General features: G+C 34.9%; 1 protein-coding gene across 2 annotated transcripts; it reads left to right on the top strand.

The window, feature by feature from the left end:
* The first annotated feature begins 2234 nt into the window (after nucleotides 1–2234).
* LOC121739244 lies at nucleotides 2235–12315 on the top strand. 2 transcript variants are annotated; one of them, XM_042131602.1, is made up of 9 exons: nucleotides 2235–2388; nucleotides 2480–2754; nucleotides 2975–3137; nucleotides 5306–5477; nucleotides 5787–5897; nucleotides 8621–8810; nucleotides 10208–10395; nucleotides 11495–11591; nucleotides 12087–12315. In XM_042131602.1, the coding sequence occupies exons 2-9, from the start codon at nucleotides 2516–2518 to the stop codon at nucleotides 12136–12138; spliced, it is 1212 nt and encodes a 403-aa protein (XP_041987536.1). In that variant the 5' UTR covers nucleotides 2235–2388; nucleotides 2480–2515; the 3' UTR covers nucleotides 12139–12315. The 2 variants fall into 2 exon arrangements, with proteins under 2 accessions (XP_041987536.1, XP_041987535.1); XM_042131601.1 differs by having other exon boundaries at nucleotides 5787–5909.
* The last annotated feature ends 9740 nt before the right edge of the window (nucleotides 12316–22055 follow it).

Here is a 22055-nt window from a genome sequence, read left to right as displayed (position 1 = left end):
GTCGGGACACATTGTTTACTAGGTATTCGATGAAAATGACATTTTCTAAAAATGATTCCTAGCTAGATCGCTTCATCGCCCCCGAAACCCCCTATATACTAAATTTCACGAAAATCGTTGGAGCCGATTCCGAGATACTGTGAAAGTAGCAGCGCTGAAAGACGAATTTTTTTTTCACTTTTGTATGGGCAAAGGCCCGAGCATCATTGACCAATATGCCCCCATAACTATTATATACTTTATTTCAGATCTAATTGACATTGCATCAAAAATTAGTGCAACATTATGTAGGTTGACATTCTCTTTTGCAGCATCTTTTAGATAGTTCAAAACCTCTGATATGAACCCTACATTACAATCATGTGTAGCTAAAAGTCGTCTAAGAGTAGAAGGATGTGGAATGCTAACAAAATTTCTCAAATAGCGATATGCCTTGGCTGAATAAAAATATAATGTTAGAGCAAAAGATTTTAGGTCATCACTAAATTTTGTGCCTTTGTTAGATTTTTTTTCGTTTAACTGCTGATGAATATTTGGGAAACAGTTTGTTATAAAAGATTGCACCTCGTCATAATTTTTACATTTTTGTTTTATACATGATAAAAGTGTCATTAAATTATTAATTTTTACATCTCTTCTCTTGATTTTTTGTTTATGATTTTTTAATTCACGCTTTAATTTTATTTTTCTTGGTGTTGCAATCAAAGTTGATGTTTGTGTATTTATGTCAATTTTTATTTTCTTCCTTGGAGGACTTTTAGAAGATCCAGGTTCTTCATTTTTAAGCGTATATCGCTTGACACTTCATTTTTTTTATTTTCGGGAAAAATCTGTAACGAAATTTTAGAACATGACACTCACACTGACACTAATTTTTAACTTTGCGCATGCGCAATTTACATTGAAAAACGAAACGAACCAATGAATAAGGAAACAGAGGCAATGAAACGAACAGACGTATGAGTCGTGTTGGCAACACTGATTTTGACAGTCGTATTTGACAGCTTGTTGTTGGAGTGTCAAAAAAATAATTGTCTACCCCCTTTAATGCTATAACATTTATTCCAAAAGTTTTGCTCAACTTACCCATAGAAAAAGGTTCTTCCTCTGCCAACTCTCAATTCAAGAACATCATTGATCAGCACTTCAGGGATTGGTTGCTTGTTTTCACTGATGCGTCAAAATTATCTGATGATGGCTGTGTTGGTGCTGCGGTTTGGATTCCAAAGGTTAATGTTGTTTTAAATTTTAAATTGCCTCCCACTTCGTCTGTGTATACAGGTGAAGTACTTGCCATCTATGAGGCTATCTTGTTCATTGAGTCTCACAAACTCAATAACTCCATTATCCTTTCGGACTCCAAAAGTGCATTAGAAGGTCTCATGGGCCATGGCCAACCAGTTCTGTAATAAGTTTAGAACTCCATTAGTTTTGAAAATAAAGCAACTTCTCCTTAGGTGTCATTTACAAAATATAAATGTTGTTTTGGCTTGGATCCCGAGCCATAGCGGTATTACTGGCAATGAGAGTGTGGACGCATACGCTAAGGAAGCTGTGACAACGGGCACACTAACTCATTACCAGTTATACTGTCAGGATCTGATTCCGGTGGCTAAAAAACATTTATATATAACGTGGAATAGAGAATGGGCCAGCTCAAGTATCATAAAAGGCAAACATTACTTTGACATTCAAAGTGAAGTTCCAGTAAAGCCTTGGTTCTTCAAATACTCGCAAAACAGCAAAACGGTTTGCTCGTTTGCCGAGTTAGGTTGGGTCATTGCTGTTCCCCAGTGTTTTTAGTAAAAATAAGGGTCAAGGATAGTTCTCTTTGTGAGTGTGGCCTAGATGAGGGTACCTTGGACCATATCTTTTTCTGCTGTCCCAAAAACCAGTCCTCCCTTTATGACCTCCTCCCTATCAATATTCCTCGCCCTATCAATTTTAAATCAATTTTATGTTATGTAAATACCTCTTTTATTGATATTCTTTGTACATATATTCATTCTAACAATATAAAATTGTGATGTTTTACTAACCTCTATATGTTTGTGTTTGTTTTAGATATATTCAACAGAATTTAAGGTATTATTAGACACTGTACCTTGTTTCTTCACCAGACCTGCAATATAGAGCAAAGTCTACCCAAAATCACTCTGACATTGGCAACTCACTGAGGCCGCCATAAAAAAAGAAGAAGAAGAAGAAGAAGAAAATAATTGCCGTCTGTGGAGATTTGGAGAATTTGTATTTTTCATTGAGGTATTTTTAGTATTTTCCTACGGGCTTCGCCTTTTATTCTGATAATTAGGTGGATGTTTGTCAAGTTTGTTTATAAATAGGGCGTTCAATTTCAAAGCCTTCGAACTACAGAATACTTCCATTCTGGTAAGTCCATATTGTTTGGTAGCAGGCTCACCTGTAATTATTACTATACGGTATCGATCTTCTTGTATAAACATATTAATATATTATTAAGGATTCCCAAAAGAGGACATACCTAGACATCTACAAGATGGACCTCGCAGAGACGATGAAGAACGTTTTGGCTAAAAGCACAGGAAGCACAAATACCACAGCTAGCAGCTCCAGCACAAGCAATCCACATGGAGCCGAGGGCTACGTGACGGAAAAGCTGTATATGCTCCTCCAGCTGTACCTGCAGAATAAGGGCTGGAGCGCCAACATAGACCTTTTGCAGTGCTTTAGCGACTTGAAAGACTCCTCAATGCTTCCTAGCGCTGCATACTTACAGTATGTATCATTAGATAACTTTGTGTTTTAATACTTTAAATAAAAAAATCTTGTATGACAATATGTTATTGGTTTCTTGTTGTCAAAAAACATCAATGCATTTTAGTATTAAGTGAGCCTTGGGAGAACAAATATCAAGCTCACAACTTATAACTGAAAAATACACATTTTTATTTGTACATAAACTTTCAGTTAAAGTAATTTTTTGTTTATCTTTTAGAATGATGGCCTCAAGGGTAGGCCTCGATGCACAAGGAAGGTTAATCTATAGGGAGAATGGAAAAATTATCTTGCCATATGAACATTTTGCAAATGCCGTTATGTTAAAGCACATGAACGGTCCCCACGGCCTGCATCTCGGATTAGAAGCAACCGTGAGAGCTGTAAGTTCCGATATTTATAATTTTCTTCATATACAAGAATATTTTGATTGTTATTTAGTGACATTTAGCTTCTGATAAACAAAGAATTTGTAATTTTGATCTAAATAATTAATAGGCTACTTGACCTATGTTCAATTTCATTGAACAGATGCATATTTCTAGTAGAACTTGGCCTATGAAACCGTATTTCACCCTTATCATCAAATAAAAGCTTATAATTGATAAATAAAGTCGATTTGAAAATATGATTTTATCTTCTTTAATTTGCACCAACGAAAACGCTTTTGCGGGACCTCCGATTTGGATGTGCCATCATCACACTAGTAATTTAATATTTTTTATTTTACGCGCTCAATAAATGTAAGTTTATTTGTTTATAAATAATAAGTAAGCCTAGAAAGATTTTAAAATATATTTTCTTGAATAATTCAAATAAAACATCAGTTTATATTATATTATCTCCATTATCTCCCAAGGCGCCAAAAACAATGGCGCGCCATTTAAAAGGCATATTTTTCAATCAATATGGGTTTCTACTGTTTAAAATATTAGTTTTTTTGGTGAAAATGAATGATTAAGAAGCGATTAACATAAAGAAAAAAAGAAGGTCAAGTAGCCTATTCTTTGTTCCAATAATACAACAACTCCAAAAAGACTGCTTGTTGACTTATGTTATCATAACTAATCATAAGTTATATTATAAGTCTTAAAAGCCTCCAAAAAATGATAAAAAAAGGTATTCTATTGTCAAAGTCAAAGTCAAAAATTTTTATTCAGAATAGGTTTTTTTTCAAACACTTTCCGAACATAGATGCTACTGGGGCCTACCACCGGTTCGGGAACTAACCCGGCGAGAAGAACCAGCGTAAGAAACTCGCACGGGGCCATCTTTTACCAAAAAGATGGAAAATTACAATAATGTCATTATGATTAAATAAAAAAAAAACTAAATACAACAAGTGTACAATATTACAATAAAATAATATACAGAAACAGCTCTGCAGGGGGCGACCTTATTCCCACGGTGTACTATCATTCATGAAATCAGTAACTTTATAGTATGCTTTGGTACACAAACATTCTTTAACAACTTTTTTAAATTTAATAATTGAAAGATTTGAACGTTTTCTGGGATCTTATTATAAAGGCGTATACACTAAAAAATTTTTTTGACTTTAGTAAGTCTAGTCACCGGATTTTCAAGTTTATGTTTATTACGAGTATTTCTCCCATGAGTATCACATTTTTTCTTGAATTCATATATATTCTTTTTAACATATAATACATTTGATAGGACATATTGAGAAGCAACAGTTAAGATTCCAGTTTCCTTAAATTTTACTCTAAGTGAAGTATTACGGGCTAGCTTGTAGATTGCCCGAACAGCTCGCTTCTGCAGCACAAAAATTGTATTTATATCTGCAGCATTGCCCCACAGCAAAATGCCGTAGGACATAATACTATGAAAGTAACTAAAGTAAACTAGACGTGCTGTTGCTTCATCAGCAAATTGTCTAATCTTACTTACTGCATATATTGCTGAACTGAGTCTGTCGGCCAACCTAGCAATATGAGGGCCCCAGTGAAGCTTGGAATCCAGTGTTGTCCAGCCAGACAAGTACGATTTTAGGAGGGCGAGTGCTGTGCCTTTTATGCCATAGTGACAGAGTTTCCTGACCAATGTTTTATGTTGCACGCAGTCAAAATCCTTTGAGAGATCGCAAAAAACTCCTAGAGCATTCTGCGACGTCTCCCAGGCATTAAAAATACTACTGATCAATTCAACGCCTGCATCTGTAGTAGTCCATCCCTTTGTAAATCCAAATTGTTTATTATGTAAAATATTATTTATATTGAAGTGCGTTAGTAATTGATTCAGATTCGATTATCTTTTCATAAATTTTACTCAATGTCGGTAAGATAGATATAGGTCGGAAATTAGATGGGTCCAACTTACTACCAGATTTAAAAAGAGGTAAAACTTTACTGTGTTTCATTAGATCAGGAAATATGCCACTTTTTATACAATCATTAAAAATAGTATTGTCTTTTGTCTTACACCTGCCAGGTTCTAGAATCTACAGTATTCATAACAATAAAATATGACTAGCATTACTACTGCTTTACTATCATAAGTGTTAATAAACATTTATTTTGTCTTATTACAGGTTGTGGAATCCTACACAATAGGCCGAGAACAGTTTGGGATGGAGAAAGAATTTATCATAGAAGTTGTACAAAACTGTCCCAACCCAGCGTGTCGCTATTATAAAAACCAATTAGAAATGACACAGAAATCAATCCAACAACATTTATCACAACAACCCACATATATTCCAGGTAAGAAAAAATTATGGACAAAGAACAAAAAAGTCTAGACTCTTAATTTAGTAACCAATTTTTTTGTATATAATCAATCAGATGAGATTTTTGTATTGTAAATGAACTGGACTATTGACACCATTTACACGTAACCACTGTTTAAGGGCATTTTGTCGTTGCGACATGGTGTGGTTGTGGTACGTGTGGGTTGGCCCTTATATTTATTTTATAACTACACAATTGTAATTATTCACAACTGTTAGTCTTCTTTGATGAATTTATCTTTATTTTATTTGTGTATAAAATAAGTAACTCTTATTTTTACAGATGCGGGTGCATCAAATCTGTCTGACAGTCAGGCAGTGGAGCGGCTGCTGCGTGGCACAGCGCTGCCACAGGACTATCAGCTGCCGCTGGCCCCCCATCTGGCAGCCCTCAGTGAGTTGCTAAGTAAAATTCATATTTTTTATACTTTTTTTATTATTTTACCTATAAGTACATTTCATACTACATATTATATCGCTTTCATTCGCTTGGGTCACTCTGGCCGTATTGTTTACAAGTGAAATTCTTATTTTTTTAAATACTTTTTATTTACATATATTTTTCATTTGGATTTCACACCACATCATGTAAATCAAATAGCTCACTTGCACCATACTGTGTTAAATTTAATCTTCCATTCAATATAATTTTTTGTCCTTGCAAAAGATGCAAAATTAACAGATAATGGATTGAATAAAATATGATTATTAATGTTAAATGATTATTAATGTTAAATTATCTAAATACTCATAATAAAGTTGTATTATAAATATGTAAAGCAAGTTGCATAATGACCTTGTGTAAAGATAAAATTAGATGTTAAGTATTAGCAATTTATAATTTTCCGTATAATACAATCATTAACATGCTTTTATTCATTTATTTTTATATTATCATTGTTTTGGTTATATAAACCAGCAATAATTTTAATTTCAGTTCTTTTCGTTTAATCAGTCAAGTATGGACCAAAGGGGTTCGAACATTTTAAGGGGGTTTAGGGGTTCGAACGTATGGAGCCTGGCATATTGATTTTTTTTTTAAATTTCCGAGCACGATAAAAGTGGTATATTTGGATAGAGTACACTTATACAAACAAAAAATGTATATAACATGGTATCCTCAAGTGTCACGTTTCTGAGATATTTGGAAGTAAAAATCGCCATTTGTGTCCTTTGGACCAGGGATGTTGCGGATCCCGATTTTTACACATCCGCGGATGTGAATGCGGATGCGGATTTTAAAAGGCTCACATCCGCGGATGCGGATGCGGATGTTGTGTATCCTATATAATTTTTTAAACCGTATTGTCAATCTGAAACATTCTCGAACCTATTAAATAAAACACAAAAAAAATCATTAGAATCGGTCTAGCCGTAGCCGTAGAGTTCAATTACAAATACACGTACAGAAGATTTTTAACATATTATAAGATAAATGTAGAATTTATATATATTAACATAATTATAAAACAAACTCGCTTTTTTCCCTTTTGTCCCTTTGTTCCTTTTAATGTTTAAAAGTACACAACGGATTTTGATGCGGTTTTCTTTAATAAATAGAGTGATTCAAGAGGAAGATTTATAAGTAGAATAACATTCATTAAATAGTGGAGAAATAATGTTATGGTTGGGGTTTCTAATGTGATGTCGTAAATAATTTCATTTTTTTCCGCTTACATTGCAAACTCAGGCTGAACCCTACGAGATTTATTAAAATAATGTAGTAAGTATTGAACATATGTACTGTCTACAGAAAACTCCGCGATAGTATATGTCTATCTCTTTTATGGATATCCCACAATAACATTTTTTTGTCATTTACTTTTTACGACAAATAATGGCTAATTATATAAATTATAATAAAAATCGAAGCAATTTTAATAAATACAGCATTAGTCCTTATTGAATTAAATACCTCAAATACATTGTTGATTTAATTCAGATCTATATGGCCCTTTACAGCATATGATTTATATGAATATTTTCAAAGATAATTACTTATTTCAGATTTAAAAATTGCGGGACGTAGCTTTTGCGACAGTACCGGCCAATGCGGGCCACGGGTAGTATGTAGATAATTAATGAATATAAATCAAAACTGCTGAATCGATTTTAATCATTTTTTCAGTGGCTATAATTATATTTTATACCCATGCGAAGCTGGGGCGGGTCACTAGTATTAAGATAAATGAAAAATTTAAGACAATGAAAAAGTATGAATATCATAAACATAAATATAAATAAAAATATTTATATGTGTTACTTATTTATTTTATCATACTTTTGTGATACAGAAATGATTATTTGTAAATGAAAATTAAATGAAATTAATTCCCCTATTTCTAACTTCACGAATTTTTTTTATTAATGCTCGAAGTTAACAATAGGATTAGCAGCATTATATTTAATACCTAACCTGTCGGCCCAGCGAAAGATCAGCGCTGATTGCTTGCAGTCAGCGTTTATTATGCTGATCTGTGTCGGCTTGTGCTCGAAAACATTTTATGAAGTATTATTTAATGTAACTAAGCTATGTATGTTTTCTTGCACAAATAAAGGTTTTCTTTCTTTCTAAATAGTTGCGTTGCGTTGCGGTTACGACTTCAGGTTCGTAAATCAAACCCGCCCCTTTTCTTTCTTGTCGCAACTCATAAGACATCCGTATCCGCATGAAAATCCGCAATGATGTAATGCGGATGCGGATGCAGATGCAGATGTCCAAATTTGCGCGGATGCTCCGCATTAGCGGATGCGGATGCGAATATTCGCAACATCCCTGCTTTGGACTAGTAGGGTGATATTTACTTCTAAATGTCTCGGAAACGTGACACTTTAGGATACCATGTTATATAACATTTTTTGTTTGTATAAGTGTACTCTATCCAAACATACCACTTTTATCGTGCTCGGAAATTATGAAAAAAAAATCAAGATGGCCTATGCCACAAAGGTTCGTACCCCTTTATATCGTCTTTGTCTAACCATAAACAAGTTGTTTATCCATTAAGTCTTGTCAGTTTCCATAAAAGTGCTTACTTAGTAAAAACGACACTTATTGTAGCTCAACATACAGCTAGCATACTGTAAATTGTCCGATGAAGCTACTACCACTTCCAGCAAACCTGGCCGGAGAGAAGTCAGACCGTCGCTCCGGTGACAAGCTGTCCCAGCATCAGCAGATGCTTCTGCACCAGAACCGCTCGCTGCACGACAAGTACAGCCACCAGCGGTCATCGGGGTCTTCGGGCTCCAGTGACAAGAACAAACATCATTACACTGATGAGCACAAGCTTACCGATTTTCTAAGGTAAGGTAAAGTATTTTAACGATAAGAGTGGCGACCGAAGAGGAAGATCTTCCGACCGAGTGAGATAGCATGCTCCGTCAGGCTGAGGCCCACTGACGTCTTGTTAGATGTTGTATAATGTACAACATACCTTGCCATTCTCCGAAACTTCGATAGCGTGATGCAGAATTGTTAGGCTAATTATTGTGGACTGCCACCATACTCCATAGTGTATTATCCCTCTTACTAATAAATATGTGTACACAACATACAATTCAAGGTCTACTATTTATGACTGTCAAATGGCGCATTGGAAAAGTCTCGTCTTTTCCAGTACCAGACAAAGGGGTAGTAAATATTTTTATTAATCATATATATCTTATATCTTTAAACGAGCAATTCTTGTATATATATCTACACTACTATTATAAAGAGGAAAGATTTGATTGTTTGTTTGTCTTGAATAGGCTCCGAAACTACTGGACCGATTTGAAAGATTCTTTTACCATTGGAATCCTACATTAATTCTGCTGAACATAGGCTAAATTTTATTTTGGAAAAAAATAGGGTGCCGTAAGATATTTGGGATTTTCGGACGCAAGGTGTAAAAAATCAACCAGAAATGTTACTTTATTCGCGTACGCTGCCTAAACTATAAAAGATAGAACCATAAAATCTTCTAAGTAATTGTAGATCTTTTAAATATCTACAAAAAAGTCCGCGACACACTATACCTATCTATATTGAGTGAGGCCGTTTAAATGGGATTGGCAGATCAGGCGGAATAATAGTATCTTCTGTAGGTAAGGATAAAATAATCAAACATAACACTTAAAATATAAAAAAAATACAATAAAAATGTTTATAATAATTATAATATAGTAGTTACAGGCTAAATAGTGTAAACCATTTTTATGTTCTGCTTAACATAAAGATTGACTAAGAAATAAAGATTGAAAAAAAAATTATTTATAAATCAATGTCCATCCGTGCGAAGCCGGGGCGGGCCGCTAGTATATATATATATATATATATTTATTATTGGAATCTCGGAATCGGCTCCAACGATTTTCATGAAATTTAGTATATAGGCGGTTTCGGGGGCGATAAATCGATCTAGCTAGGAATCATTTTTAGAAAATGTCATTTTTTATTCGTGTTTTATCGAATACCGAGCAAAGCTCGGTCAAATAGCTAGTGATCATCTTATCTGATCTGATCTGATGGAACTTATGACCAATGTTAGCACACCACAATGTAAATTTAAGTCTATTTTCATTTTTAAAGTCTATTGTTGCATCTGTAAAAACAAAATAATAATATTATCTGCTTAACTTTTCATCTATTCATGGTTCATATAGATAGAGTGTCAGTCATACTGTTCATGACTATGTGTGGAAGCCTAATTTTGTTTACAGGGCGAATCTCGAGTCACTAGAGTCCCTCTCTGGGGGCGGGGGCGGTGGCGTGACGCGGGCGGAAGGCGGCCAGGAGCGAGTCGTGCGCGCGTTCGGTGAACTAGCCCGCAACCTGCAGCGCATGCGGCCCTGCGTGCGTCCCGCCATGTGCAAGCCCTACGGCAAGCAGAGCGAGCAGCTGCAGAAGAGTGAGTAGTAGTGAGTGCGAGAGAGATAGAGCGACCGTGGGAAAGAGGCGAAGTAGAGAATGCATGTGGCCAGCTAGTTGCAAGAAAAGCGAGAATCTTCAGAAGAGTAGGCATCCTAGACAGACAGAGAAAGGTAGAGCGAGTGTGGGTGAAAGCTAGTTGCAAGCAGAACGAGAAGCTGCAGAAGAGTAACTCTTTGAGAGAAATTATGTATATCGAATGTGGGAGTGAGATAGAGTGAGATAGATAGGACGGACGGTAAGAGGGAGACGGAGCGAGTGTATGAGAAAGATAGCGCGTCTGTGAGAAAGACAGCTGGTGCAGAACAGACACGGAGCGAGAGAGTATGCAGAGCAAAACAGAGACCCTAAAGGTACAATTATTCCGTGCATCGTGATCGATCGCGGCCGCGTGCAGCCTACGACTGTCGTCGGTCGCTCGCGACAATAGTCACAGTATGAAAATGTATGGCACCGCTTCCGAGGCCCGCGTCTGACGCGCGCGGCCGACGAACGTCGAGAGCCGCGCGCAAACATGTCCAGGAACGCAAACTTTTGTATCAATATTTGGTAGTATAATGTACATTTCTGCTTTGAAAGATAGGGTCGATCGGTTCTCTCAACAGCTCGTCGTCCTCCTCTTCTTCAACAACGTCAATTAGTATTTCGACCATGATTTTGACTTCGGTAGACACACGTCTGGAGGGAACTGACGAACAACACCGACTAACTTCAAAACACGGCCGCGCGTGGCCGCGTTCGATCGCGATGCACGGAATAATTGTACCTTTAGGGTCTCTGTTTTGCTCTGCATACTCTCTCGCTCCGTGTCTGTTCTGTACCAGCTATCTTTCTCACACACGCGCTATCTTTCTCAGACACTCGCTCCGTCTCCCTCTTACACACACTCTATCTCACTCCCACATTCGATATACCGTATCTCTCAAAGAATTACTCTTCTGCAGCTTCTCGTTCTGCTTGTAACTAGCTCGGAATGGTACCTTAAGGATTTGCTTGCGAGTTGCGACCCTTTCAAAACTAACCTTACTGTTTTATATAACTTTATAACATTCGTTCTGAGGAGATAAATGTCGTTACAGTTCTGCTGGACACGATACAGCTGGTGCAGTCGCTGCGCAGCTACCTGCCGCCGCCGCACATACAGGTCACATCGTGGAAGAACGACGATAAGCTACGGTGAGTTTTTTATTACTAATTGAAGTAGTGGCACAATGTTAAAGGCGCTTGTTAGATGAAGGCAAAACATTATATAATATGGCTTGTCTATCAAGCGCCTCCAGTGTAACAAACAAAACAAATATATGGGCCTGTTTCATCACTTCCTGATAAGTGCCAGATAGGCATTCTCAGTCCACTTAACTTGACAGGTAGTCTGTCAAGTAAGTTGTGAATAGCTTTTCCGGAACTTTATCAGGATGTAGTGAAACAGGCCCAGGCATTAATAAAATATTTTTTTAGTAAGAGAGGATGCTTTTAGCAGACTTTTTTACTAACTTTAAATGTGTGTCGGCTAGCTTATTAAGTTTTTTTTGTTGATTACAATATAAAAGTTTCTATATTATATGACACTGTATTAAGTATTGTTCATAAAACTTCGAAGGAGCTTAATCAAAATGTTATGCGTATATCCAACGAAACTTGTTAAAAAATTATTTTGTAACAAATTTTTAGGTCAAACAGTATGGATGAGCTAGAGAGCCGCAAGATCGTCAGCGGCAATTAGCGCGCGCGGGGACGTAGCGCTGCGTACAGTACGCATAGTTACGCGTGTATACTACGCACAGTACGTACGTAAACTTCGCTGGTATCATTTTCTATATAAAAGTACCTATTTTATATATTCTATTACATAGTAAGCTTGTATTTCTATTAACGTTCTGTTATATTTTATTTTCAAGTATTATGTAGACTATTTTATACTTTTTTCAATTTCGAAACTTTTGAAGTTACTATTTTATTTAATACGATTATTTGGTAGTACGACTTTTCTATCGGAAGATATTTTATATCAGAAATTATGAAAATATGTGCTGAGTACGCACAAGTGTGCAATAGTAATTGGAGAATGTGGATGTGTGAAAATTATCTGAAATGTTTAACTAGGGATAAGTTAATACAAAATGTTTTATTCTGATTTTGCACAAATATTATGTGAATATGCTTATATGCACGATTAAACCGACTCAGTTTTCCTAATGCAGCCAGAAACTTTTGAAAAATAATCTTTGGTCTTTGAATCTTTGAAACTAATCTGTAATTTCAGTCTTTGTATTCACCTTCAAGTAGATCTAACTAGAATAAACAATTAATAATTCATGTTCTATTACGGCGCGTTCAGACGTGCGCGTTTTCTGCTGTAGCGTTTGGAAAAAAGACGCGAGGTGAATACGCGCGCAGATAATACACACGTCTGAACGCGCCCTTAAGCGTGAACTGTGTATAATCGATTATTTAAAAAACTATTTCTGATCTGATTTAAATAATTTTAAGTGAGTGACATAATTAATTGAGTGTACTGTTGGTTCTTGTTCATCTTAATAACACACAACTTTTAATACAGTTTTACACCTAATATTTAAATTCTTACAATAATTACCTATTTCGAATAAGTCATCGTCGGTTTTGTGATGAGTTATAATTATAAATAATGATTGTAAAACATAAATAAAGTGAAAAATGATATATGAGTTTTGATATGAGTTTTGTGTTATTAAGACGTATGTCCATTTAGCTTCGAATGTGTTGTGTTAACTATCTTAAGTGCATTATGTCCACTGTGATAGAGGTGTAAGATAACACGAAAGGGACGCCCGCTGAAAACTCCATTCTGTTATTTAATCCAACATTAATACAGCGACGATCCAGCCAGGATCCTGGAAAATATCGAAAGCAATAGACGCCAAACCAATTTGATGATCTCTGTGGCTCAGTGGTGAGCGTGGTAGCTCATGCCGGGGGTCGCGGATTCGAACCCGCCGACGGAACAAAAGTTTTCAAAAGTTCCTAGGTCATGGATGTGTATTGAATATGTGTATCATATAATAAAAATATTAAATACAGCATGACTGGTGGTGAGACATGTTCAATACTTTAGGACGTGATATTTGGCTATTATTAGTTGAAAAAAAAAAATAAAAAATAATATCAATTGAGTGATCAATTGATATTATTTTTTATATATTTTTTTCAACTAATAATAGCCAAATATCACGTCCTAAGTAAATGTAGCTTAAAGTTAATTATTTATTAGGTTGGGGAAAAAGTTTATAAAAATTCAAAAGGTTTTTTTATAAAGTTTATTTACAATTGACTAAAGTATATAGGTGCCATTTTGTTCGATAACTTTTTGCTATCTTGTTGGTAGGGACATGATCCCATTGCTATAAAATTTTTGGGGCTAACGATGTGTGAGGTCTAGCGTTATCATGGTGAAAAACTACACCCCTTCTGTTGATTAATTCCGGCCGCTTTCTCTCAACTTCTTGCTTTAATCTCATCAGCAGTACAGTTCAGAACTGATGGTCCTGTCTGGCGGTAACAGCTCATAATGAATAACGCCCTTCCAACCCCACCACACACACAGCATCATCTTGTTGCGAGTTAACCCGGGTTTCGCCACAGTCTGTGAAGCCTGACCGGCCTTTGACCACCATCCTTTTCGCACGTTCTTGTCGTACGTGATCCACTTTTCATCACCAGTTATCAGCTTCTTCAAAAATGGTTCGGTTTCATTGCGTCGTAATAAAGAATCACAAACGAGTACACGGTTCTTTAGGTTTCTTTCAGTGAGCTCATGAGACACCCAAATATCGAGTTTTTTTGTTCCTAGCTTTTTTCAAATGCGCCAAAACCGTTTTGTTGTCAATCCCCAGTTCTTCAGCTATGTCGTAACTACTAATAATATGCCGATATTGCTCCACTTTTTTAAAAAATGGCATCAGTTTTGTCCGTAACAGGGCGACAAGAGCGACGTGCATCTTTGATATCAAAATTTCCGGATTGAAAACGCTTAAACCAAATTTGCGCTATTCTCACAGATACTGCTTTAGGTCCATAAACATCACAAATTTTTTTCGCGTCTTGTGTTGCATTTTTACCTTTTTTGTACATACAATTTTAAAAAGGAATCGAATTTCTTCATTACAATCACTCATTTTAACAATAAAAAAAACAAATGAAAATCTCACATTTACCTAATTTGAATTTGGAATTTTCTTCTGTAAAATTAAAACTTTTTAATGATACCAAAATCAGCTAGATACAATTAGTATAGCCCAAGAGATTTTATGACAAGTTCATACATACTATAATGCGAAAAGACTTTTTCCTCAACCTATTATATTTTACCCAATGCATGGACAGTGGACACCGCGGCGCGTGGCGCACGCCGCGCGCCGCGCCGGCCGCGTAGTAATTTACTATATTATGTCCATGATTCATTTATTTAACCCGTCGATCGTGGAAAAACGAGACATAATAAAATTTCTATTGTGTCTCGGTCACTGGCTTGCTGAATTAAAGGGAAATTTGGTCAAAAGTTAAGTAAATACCTAATTTTATAACATAATTATAATGAGAATCGAGTACCGAGTACTCATCTTATGTATTGATCATGTCTCACCAGTCATGCTGTATAATGTATAGTATAAAAGTATTAAATATATTTCCGTTGTCTGTAACACAAGTCCTTCAGGTGCTTACCGCGGGGCTAGTTTGACGTGGCGTGAAGCGTCCATAGGCGTTTGGCGTTCTTTTGAAACTTTTTGAGAATAAAAATTTGTAGTCTTTATACCGAGCCTGCATCGAAACTAAACGAAAGCTGTATCAGTGTTGATATATAAAATAATAAAATTGAGGTGTAGGAAAAAATATCACAAACATTAGCACAAAAAAAGTAAAAAAAAACTTAACATAAGTTTAACTTAAAAGTGTGTGATATAAGCGAAAAAAGTATTTTTAAAGCTTTAGTAATTGGTCTTCCTTTGTATTTGATCTCCATGTTTTTTTTAACGCAACGCGTTCCTTTCGTGTTTATAGGTAGGTTTGAGCAAGGTCTTGACATATTTAACTGTAGAATTAAAATTATCTTAAGTCGTAGTTATTGTATTTAAAATATTTTATAGCCCTCGTTGTGCTCTTATCAGCTACTTATTTAAAATATTCGGTATTTATTCTAACATGTGAACCACCAAAAAGAGGCATTTATTTTTGGTTATTATAATTTGGTTTGGTAGCCGCGTTGTTTTGGAATGCAGGATAGTTTACTATCGTATAGAAGACTGGAATTAATTTAGATTGTGTATTATGGTAAAGTTTGGAATGGCGATTATTTATTGGATTTTGATATTTAGGGCCTTTTTCACCACTTCCTGATAAGTGCCGAATAGGCTATCCACCACTTAACTTGACAGATCAAATATGGAGAATCTGTCAAAAAAGTTGTGAATAAGCCTATTCGCCACTTTATCAGAAAGTGATGAAACAGGCCCTTAGTGTATTATATTTTGTTTTTTTTTAGCTTTTAGTAGAAGCTACTTACTTCAATGTATGTTTAATATTATTTAGTATCTTTTTAATAATATTATAATCTTTTAAGATAATATGGTAGGTGCCTGGCGTCATTTTCAAGTTATGATTGTAGTATAGAGCATTTCATTGTATAAAATCAAAATTATACTTCCATGTATAAAAGTAATTTTAATATAATTATACTCGTAACTTAATCAACCGATATCCGACTACGTAGAGCATTTGTGCAATAATTAGGCAAAGCCTGTATTAAATTTTTTAATATTGTATAAGGAATTGTAATTCTAAATTTATACATACCTATATCGTAGTGGGATGTTGTATCTATGTAGGGATAGTTGCAAATGGTAAATCTAGCACAAAACTTCTTAATATAACATGTCAAAATGTGTTTGGAATATTCCTTTGTTAGTTATTTTGATTGTACTATCGTGGAAATAATTAATTCATAGGCAGTTGACGGGCCAACGTCATTTGGTCGGATTATGTCAACATTAATGGAAGACGGAAGTCGACTGGGTTTGACATAACGCGACCAAATAATCAGGCCCGCCATCTGCCTATGAATCGACTTCTCTGATAGTATCTTTGAAAAATGTATCTATTCATGTCATTTCTCTGATAAAGCGCTTAAACCGGGCGCGCACTAGCGGCCAGGTCGCGGCGGCTATCAAAAGTATCGTGTGGCCGCTGGTCGCGTTGCGGCAAGGTGCGCGTCGTCTGGCGGTTTCATACTAAGGTATATATCTCGATGGCCGCCGCGACTTGGCCGCTAGTGCGCGCCCGGGCTTAGTTATGTTCATCTTGCTTTGTGTTAAAATATCATTGGGTTAATATAAGGTTTTATCTGAACGATAACATAAAGTCTTATCTGAATCACAGCAATCATCACAGCTATTGGTAAACAATACCAGTGCCAGTCTTAGTGTGAATTATATTTTATATTTATTTCGAGGCTAATATGGCGTTTGTAAGTTTCAAACTATCTTCAAAAGTATTAATTCGACGAATCTCTTTATTACAACATTATTTCTAGTCAAAATTTTCTTCTACGATTCTAATATTTTCACAACTAATACGTAATCATTTTGTAGAGTTATCTTTAAGATCGAAACATAGCTAGTATGTTTGGTTTTGTATATCGACTTATATTGTCAAATAGATGTAGTTTGGACTAAGTTAACTAACGTTAAGAACTATGTGTTATTTTCGAATATGTTCCACGATTTGTAAAATGCTATTTTCTTATAACAAATAAACATAGTATTTGTGTAGTTAAAATTACATATTTTATGAAAAATGACGTAAATTCTTACATCAAATTAAATACAAAAAGATGTGCCAACATCGGTCTTAAAATTTGTTAATGCTTCCAAAGAAAATATTGATGAAATTGGCACCTCATATAATAATAAAAACTGATCATTAAAAATACTTTCTATACTTCTAGCATCACAACGTATTTTATAACATCATACCTACTTAATAGCATAATATCTTGTGACTAAAAAGCCTGACTATTTGTCTATATCAAAGCGCACGGAAGTGCGCAGGCCAAGTTCCAGTTATCTTTTAGCGATATTAGTTGGTAAATGTAATAATTTTTAAAGAAGGGACATATTTTTGTTTTGAAAGCATTTTCAATTCATCGCAGAATATTTTGTGAACATTGCTGGATTTAATAATTAAAATCGGATGTGTACTGTGATAAATTTCCTTGTATTGGCTATCATTCTAAGATCTTCCTAATTTATAGTCTGGTTATGTGAAAAGTTTGGCCTTGCCATGTAATTTATTGTTTGCTGTAACTTAAATTACCTATAGAAATGTAATCTTAAATCTTCGAATATCAGTGCTTAGTTTATATTAAAGTGACAAAAGTACCTTTAGTTTTATTTTATTGCCCTCGAAACGCAATTTTTGCCTGCTACTTAAACTGTACGTGTTGCTGCGTTCGAACGTATTTCCCCGTTGTCTACTTTACATTTGTGCGAAATTCCATAAAAATCGGTACATACTACAGTATGTCTGAGCCTGTTCAATATACAGTGTGTAACAAAAATAAGTGATAATACTTTAGGGTGTGTACGTGTTCCTTGTAGAGAGTTCACTGTGAAAGTAGCAGCGCTGCAAGACGAAATTTATTTTTCACTTTTGTATGGGGAAGGGCCCGAGCGTCACGAGTTTCCCTATACAAAAGTGAAAAAAAAATGTGGTCTTTCAGCGCTGCTACTTTCACAGTGAACTCTCTACAAGGAACACGTACACACCCTAAAATATTATCACTTATTTTTGTTACACCCTGTATAATAAAGTTCTTACTTCCCTTCAAAACCATAAATTTAATATACCTAACGGAACTTCTGTTAGGTATATTAACCGATTCAATGCGGCGCACCTTTTTGAAGACTTTCAGTCGGCGGCATACAATTTTCTCGTGACACGTGAGCCGTGTCATACGCCATAGAAGTAGATGACACGGCTACCGTGCCACCCGCTACGTTCAAAAAGGTTTATTGTTTTTCTTGGTTTTTACGTGTTTATTAACTTGATTTATTTAATTAAACCCAAATCATTGATGTTAACGGAAGGCTACGTTGTTTTGAGTTGATTTCAGGTAGTTTTAATAAGTTTTAACCTGAAAATGGCAGGTAACTGGTAAGTGATTTTTTTGTTCAGATGTTGCAAACCTTTTGTAGGTTTCAAAGTTAGAAAAATGAGTAAGTATATTAAATATGAGTATATTAGATTAAAACAAAAATCATTAGTGGATTAATAACACTTTGATGTCAACGTAATTATTTTTCTACATTATTGTTAAAAAAAAATTGCGAGAACTTGAAAGTCTAAAATAATAAAGAATTATATGGGTTCCCAATATTACTTCTTTATTTTCTTAAAAATTTACTACTAAAAAGCCCGGCCGCACATTATCCGAATTTCTGATCAGAAAAATACATTTTGACACGTCAGAATTCTGATAGTATGCGTGGTCCACAACAAAATGTATGAACAGAGTGCGTTCCGGCGGGGGTCAGGCGGGCGTATGGCCGGGCTAAAAAAGAAGACAGCCCCTACTTTTTTCAATTCACAGAATATTCAGAAATGAAGCCTATAGGCTTGTTTAACGTGGCAAATTAAGACGATTTGGTTCAGAGTAGAATCTTCTAAAGTGTAATTTGAGGAAGATACAAGCGTTTTTTAAATGACACGGCTCACGTGTCATACGCCACACGTTAAAAACATGTATGACACGGCTCCCGTGTCATCCGCACTGAATCGGTTAACTTTATGTTCAAAACACGATTGTTATCTTTATATAAAATATAAACTTCAGGTTTATAGATAATAAAATTTTATTAACAAACATAATAAACAACAGATAACAGTACAATTTAATTGCAATAATTTAAAGAAAATATTTAAATTTATAAGGATGCTACATCAAATACAAAGAACGTTACACACCGATTACTCGCCGCTCACCATCAAACACAAATGAATTTTATCCACCATTATTACAATTGAAATTACAATGTATTTTTATTATCACTTTGTTTGGTAGAAAGCGACGTACAAAGCTACAATATTTTTCAGAAAATCTCTAGCGACACACGACAAGGAATGTTGAAATACAATTAAGAATTAAATTCTAATAATAAACCTTAACGCCCTTTCTATCCACATTTCCTTACTAGTCCATACAAGTTCCAAACTAATATTATTAATGCGAAAGTGTGACTGTCTGTTACCTCTTCATGCCCAAACCGCTGAACCGATTTTGCTGTAATTTGTTATGGAAATACTTTGGAGTCCCGTGAAAGGACATAGGATACTTACCTATATCGTATTTTTTTATTAGTAAGTCGTTGAGAGATGGCGATTTCTAAAAAAAAATATTCAATTTTCAAAAGTATTCCACAACCTACTTTATACTATTTCAGAATAATAAACTTTACATCGCTTATTTTAAGCTATAAACCTTAGATAAATGATTGGTCTCGCGCGCGCGCTCGACTAGATACCGCGCTGTATAGAAAACACAGATTCCCGAATGCGGCATCTCAATATTGTAGTGTGTGTAAAACAATGCACAAATATTGTTGTGTGCGTAGATAATCGGGTTGCCAGATATGTGACTGGTGCCCAATCAATGGGGAAAAATTAGTTGCTGTGGTCTTGTAATTTATTATTATTGTATAGTAAGTGCTTATTTTTCAATCACCAGATAAACTTTACCATTGGAATAAAGTCCATTCGAAAAGAATGCGATAAAATAACAACGTTGTTTAGGTCAACGAAATATAATGGGTACAATATTGATGAGAAAACAATACAAAAACAATGGTAGGAAGTTTAACGAAAGTTAAGAATGAGTCATAAAAAAGCAAATGTTAAATTTGTTTTCTCATTTGTTACTGTATTGTGTACTTACATAAAATATAAACTGTATTTAAGATTTTTATTATAATATGATACTCATAATTCATCTATATATTAATACGTGAGAGAAAAACTTTGTAACCTTTTTTACGAAAAATGGGGAAACGTAGGTGCATGAAATTTCGCACAGTTATAGTTTATATGGTGAAGGAGTGCATCGAGCTAATATTATTTTAAAATTATGCTTTTATCATATATATTTTTAACAAATAAAACACACACTACGACACTACTACTAGGAAAAATGACAGATTTTTGAGTGACACGCCTATACGTACGAATTATACTCTTTTATTTATGGTTGAAGTCTGTTGACAACAAGTTGACAAATTGAAAATGGATTATTGTTTTTTTTATTTCATTTTAGATACTATTAGACAATGCTTAAACGGCCAGTCTGAGATCAGCTGAGTCCCAGAGACAAGAATTGAGGAAACTATGATGAAGTCAATACTTTTTACAAAATATAGGTAGCAGTCCTAATGTAGTTGCAAGTAAGGTCAAATTTCGACCATTGGGCGATCTCTAGTATTTATTAATACACATTCATGATCCAGGAACTTTGAAAACTTTTTGTTCCGTTGGCGGGATTCGAACCAGCTACCCTAGCTGGAGATTTTAATGCGCTCATTCACTCATCCACTATGTATATACATATAAAAAAATAAGATATAATAAATAAATAAATAAAAATCACAATCTCAGAAAAAATTGTGAATTTTTAGTTTATGGTAATTGGCAACACTAAACATCCTCTGATAGGTACTCCGATCCGAATTTTCAGGTTTTTAATATTTTTCTGTGTTAATGACGATTTATATAATATTTACTGATGGTATGTGATGCCAGTACAGTACCTTTCTTGTTTCTTGTAGTGTTATTATTGCATAGTCTCACTACGCAAATTGGCATTTTGCTACGGACGTAACTTAAAATTTCGAAAATTATCGACACATCTACCTCACCCGAAGCTTGCGGCGCGACTGGCACGGTTACGCCCGATGAGGCGTATTATTTGTTGCCGCATTTTTCAAGTACTCCGACGGTATCTAGTCGTAGCGCGAGCGCGAGACCAATCATTCATCTAAGCTAGAAACTAAACCGACTTTAAACTGTATTTTTTTTGTTATTATTTGAAAGATTTTTTTTATTTTAAGTCTTAACCTATTTTAAAACTTTGTTGTACTTATATCACTTACGATTAAAAATCTACTTAATTGTTTTTTTAGAATTTCTAACTACGCGTAAGTACTAAATATACAGAATAAGAAATGGATGAAAAATCTAGTTTACAAGGTAATGCAGTAGAAAAGACAGTACATTTGCTTATCAGTTATCGTGTTATTACTATTGGCAGTATTTTACAGCTAAGGCTGTATAAATAAAAAATTAGACCCCCTCTCTACACACAGTTTAAATTTATTTTAATCTTAATATAAACAAAAATAAAACTAAAAAAAATCGCTATATGGGATCAAGGTATTGCTTTATTGCTTGATGCGTGGTTTTGTAAGCATGTATTTAAACGAATAGCCTAATACTGTTTACACTTAGATCAAAATGAATTGAAACGGACTGCAATAAAACATTGGCACAGAAAACTTATTAAATATTATGTTATCCTGGGTGCATGAGCGTACCCAGGTAGGGGCAGGGAGCCCCCCCCCC

Source organism: Aricia agestis, chromosome Z (assembly GCF_905147365.1).
Source record: "Aricia agestis chromosome Z, ilAriAges1.1, whole genome shotgun sequence".
Taxonomy (NCBI): Eukaryota; Metazoa; Arthropoda; class Insecta; order Lepidoptera; family Lycaenidae; genus Aricia; species Aricia agestis.
Note: the sequence above shows the minus strand (reverse complement) of the source record. Positions and strands in the feature narration are given on the sequence as shown.

What these genes read in the sequence shown, in the direction of transcription:
- LOC121739244 (XM_042131601.1), top strand. Translation starts at nt 2,516, where the DNA reads ATGGACCTCGCAGAGACGATGAAGAACGTTTTGGCTAAAAGCACAGGA. An exon ending in AAGCTTACCGATTTTCTAAG is followed by an intron (nt 8,811 to 10,207) that starts GTAAGGTAAAGT and finishes TTTTGTTTACAG; the next exon opens with GGCGAATCTCGAGTCACTAG. An exon ending in AAGAACGACGATAAGCTACG is followed by an intron (nt 11,592 to 12,086) that starts GTGAGTTTTTTA and finishes ACAAATTTTTAG; the next exon opens with GTCAAACAGTATGGATGAGC.